At 50.8% G+C, this 3,705-nt stretch overlaps 1 protein-coding gene across 1 annotated transcript in view; it reads left to right on the top strand.

The window, feature by feature from the left end:
• LOC102766653 (intron-binding protein aquarius) overlaps positions 1 to 2,184 on the top strand; it is a 3,214-nt gene extending 1,030 nt beyond the window's left edge. Inside the window, 7 exon segments of the mRNA XM_015566151.1 lie at positions 2 to 102; positions 104 to 710; positions 712 to 1,609; positions 1,612 to 1,802; positions 1,804 to 1,906; positions 1,909 to 1,992; positions 1,995 to 2,184. Of these exon segments, the coding sequence (XP_015421637.1) occupies positions 2 to 102; positions 104 to 710; positions 712 to 1,609; positions 1,612 to 1,802; positions 1,804 to 1,906; positions 1,909 to 1,992; positions 1,995 to 2,140 (2,130 nt within the window). The 3' untranslated portion in view covers positions 2,141 to 2,184.
• The last annotated feature ends 1,521 nt before the right edge of the window (positions 2,185 to 3,705 follow it).

Genomic DNA, 3,705 nt, shown 5'->3' on the forward strand with positions numbered 1-3,705 from the left:
TAATCGGGGTCCTTACCCTTACAACCAACACAAGTGTAATGCGGTTCCGTTCACTCACACACAGACAGAGGCCACCCCCGCTGGAATGCAGCCTGGGCTGACTGGTTGTGGGCCCACCGGGCACAGGAGAAACAGAGGTGGCGGTTCAGATCATATCCACTATGTACCACAATTTCCCAGAGCAGAGAACTCTGATTGTTACTCATTCCAATCAGGCCCTGAACCAGTTGTTTGAGAAAATCGTGGCTTTAGACATTGACGAGCGCCACCTCCTGCGTCTGGGTCATGGAGAAGAAGAGCTGGAGACAGAGAAAGATTTCAGCAGGTATGGAAGGGTTAATTATGTCCTGGCTCGAAGAATAGAACTTTTAGAAGAAGTTAAACGATTGCAAAAAAGCCTAGGGGTTCCAGGGGATGCTTCATATACTTGTGAAACAGCAGGCTATTTCTTCTTATATCAGGTAATGTCTTGCTGGGAAGAATATATTAGCAAAGTGAAAAATAAAGGTGACACATCGCCAGATGTCGCGGAAGCCTCCACTTTCTTCCCTTTTCATGAATACTTTGCAAATGCTCCTCAACCCATTTTTAAAGGTCGGTCTTATGAAGAAGACATGGAAATTGCTGAAGGATGTTTCAGGCATATTAAGAAAATCTTTACTCAGCTTGAGGAATTCAGGGCCTCTAAACTGCTTTGAAGTGGACTGGACTAAATACCTTTAGGTCTAATTACCTAGATCTAAATACCTTTTGATGAAAGAAGCCAAAATCATTGCCATGACCTGTACTCATGCGGCCTTAAAACGACATGATTTAGTCAAGTTAGGTTTCAAGTATGACAACATTTTAATGGAGGAGGCTGCTCAGATCCTGGAGATAGAAACGTTTATACCTCTTCTTCTACAGAATCCTCAGGATGGTTCTAGCCGACTGAAACGATGGATTAAGATTGGTGATCATCACCAGTTACCTCCGGTCATTAAGAACATGGCCTTGCAGAAGTATGCCAACATGGAGCAGTCTCTCTTCACTCGCTTCGTCCGGATTGGAGTTCCTACTGTGGACCTCGATGCCCAAGGGAGAGCCAGGGCAAGCTTGTGCAACCTGTACAACTGGCAATACAAGAAACTAGGCAACTTGCCCCATGTGCAGCTCTTGCCGGAGTTTAGCACAGCAAATGCTGGCTTGCTGTATGACTTCCAGCTCATCAATGTTGAAGGTTTTCAGGGAGTGGGAGAGTCTGAGCCTAATCCTTACTTTTACCAGAATCTTGGAGAGGCAGAATATGTAGTGGCACTCTTTATGTACATGTGTTTACTTGGCTACCCTGCTGACAAGATCAGTATTCTAACAACTTATAATGGGCAAAAGCATCTTATTCGTGACATTATCAATAGACGATGTGGGAGCAATCCATTGATTGGAAGACCAAATAAGGTGACAACTGTTGGCAGATTTCAAGGTCAACAGAATGATTATATTCTTCTTTCTCTAGTACGAACCTGGGCAGTGGGCCGTCTGGGGGATGTTCGTCGCTTAGTGGTGGCCATGTCTCGAGCCAGACTTGGACTTTATATCTTCGCCAGAGCATCCCTCTTCCAAAACTGTTTCGAACTCCAGCTTTCAGCCAGCTCACGGCCCGCCCACTTCATTTGCATATAATTCCAACGGAACCTTTCCCAACCTGTAGAAAGAATGGAGAGGGGCCATCCCATGAAGTACAGGTAATACAGAATATGCCCCAAATGACAAACTTTGTGTACAACATGTGCATGCACCTGATACAGGCCACCCATCGCTATCAATCAGACTTTATTGCAGTTACCACCTGCTATGGTAGAAGAAAGTGAGGAAGTTCAAAGCCAGGAAGCAGAAATGGAAACAGAAGGAGAGGGCATGCTCACTCAGCTGACATCCCCTGTCTGACAGATGCCGGCGTCAGTCACGGACTGCTGGCCTCTCGGTGAGATGGAGCCACCCCTGGTGAGATGGAGCCACCCCTGGTCGGGCAGGGACTGGTTCCAGTCCAGGAGCCACCTCCGCTGTCTCCGAAGTCACTGCTGCTGCGGCTGGCCCCGAGGCTGTGCCCACAGAGGCCGGCACCCAGCAAGATGCCACATCTGCCCCAGAGACTAAATAGCCAATGCTAGCCTTTCTTAGGGAGGACATTTCATCTGTAAAGTCAAAGTAAAGTTACTTTTTTTATTTTTGGGGGGGAAGAAAAGAGAGAGAACCTGGCTATGATGATCACCTGAACGCTGTCTCCATGTCATTCCTTCTTCGCCCGACTCCGTCCACACCTTGGGGAACCCCTGGACCTGCTGGGGAGGCTGCACAATCCCTTCAGCTTCAGAAGGAGGCAGCACTGCTATTTCCCTGTAATGCACCTTCATGGTCTGGCCTCCCTGCATTTCCCTTCAGCAGCGGTTCTCAACCTGTGGGTCGCAACACCTTTGGGGGTCAAACGACCCTTTCACAAGGGTTGCCTAAGACCATCGGAAAACACATATATAATTACATATTGTTTTTGTGATTAATCACTATGCTTTAATAATGTTCAATTTGTAACAATGAAATTGGGAGTCACCACAACATAAGGAGCTGTATTAAAGGGCCGCGGCATTAAGGAGGCTGAGAACCACTGCTTTAGGGGTTGGGATTTTAGCATCTGATTGAGAAGCTCTAAGTACAATACATACGGCTCAGACTTTTAAGATCCACTGAACCAAGCGTTCCTCTTGGGCCCTTCAGCGAGTCAGCCGGCTCAGCTGAGTGCTCACTGCACTGGGGAGGGAGAGGGGCAGCCAGTGCTGAGGGTGGGAGCCCAAAGGGGGCGGGGGAGGAAGAGGGGCAGGGGCTTCCCACAGCAGGAAGGCCTGATCCCCAGGCGGGGGTAGACCTTGGGGTGACCCATGAACCCCAGGGCAGGCCCACAGTGTGCCTGGTTCTGCTGCTGTGGGAGGCCGCCCGAGGGGTGTATCCTGAGGAACTGGCTCCTGTGGTTGTGGGGCTTCACGTGTGCCACCTGCAGGGCAGAGCCCAGGGCGGGGCTCCGTCCAAAGGCCCTCTGCCGGCCTTAGCCCTCTGTGTCAGAGACCTCTGTCTCCTCCTAACTCCTTCAGCAAGGCCCACCCACAGTATGGGGGCCAGTCTGCCCTCCCCAGTCTATGGATTTCTGGTCAATCTTTTCTGAAAAATCTAGATTGCTGTTTGACCAAATATAGGGGGACATGGCCCAGCCAAGTTGACACACAGAATCCATCGTATCACCACCTGTCACCAGGAAATAGTCAGCCCTGATGGCCTGGGGCTGCGGGTGAGTCCTTCTGGTTGGCTATCCTTAAGGGGTCCTTACCAGAATCTGGAATGTCTGCCCTGGGCCAGGTCCCGGGGGTGTTCTCCTCCAGAAAGGCCTCCCGAGAGAGGGAGAGTGAAGGGTGCGCCCTTCCGCCACCTCCATGGGCCGCCCTGCCCACCCCTCAGCTGTGCCCAGGCCGCTTTGTCCTCTGAGCTCCGAGCTCAATGACTGACCACAGGCCGCAACCCCCGCACCGGCTTCACGTGTGTTTCTTCTGTTTAGCTGGGTGGGAGGGGCGGTCACTCGTGGGCACAGCTGCCTCCCACATAAGCAGTGTGTGGTGGCAGGCAGTTTCACTCACCAGCGTCCACCCAATGCTCCTCTCTGTTTAGAGAGAGACTTCTCTT

Source organism: Myotis davidii, unplaced genomic scaffold (assembly GCF_000327345.1).
Source record: "Myotis davidii unplaced genomic scaffold, ASM32734v1 scaffold1182, whole genome shotgun sequence".
Classification (NCBI taxonomy): Eukaryota; Metazoa; Chordata; class Mammalia; order Chiroptera; family Vespertilionidae; genus Myotis; species Myotis davidii.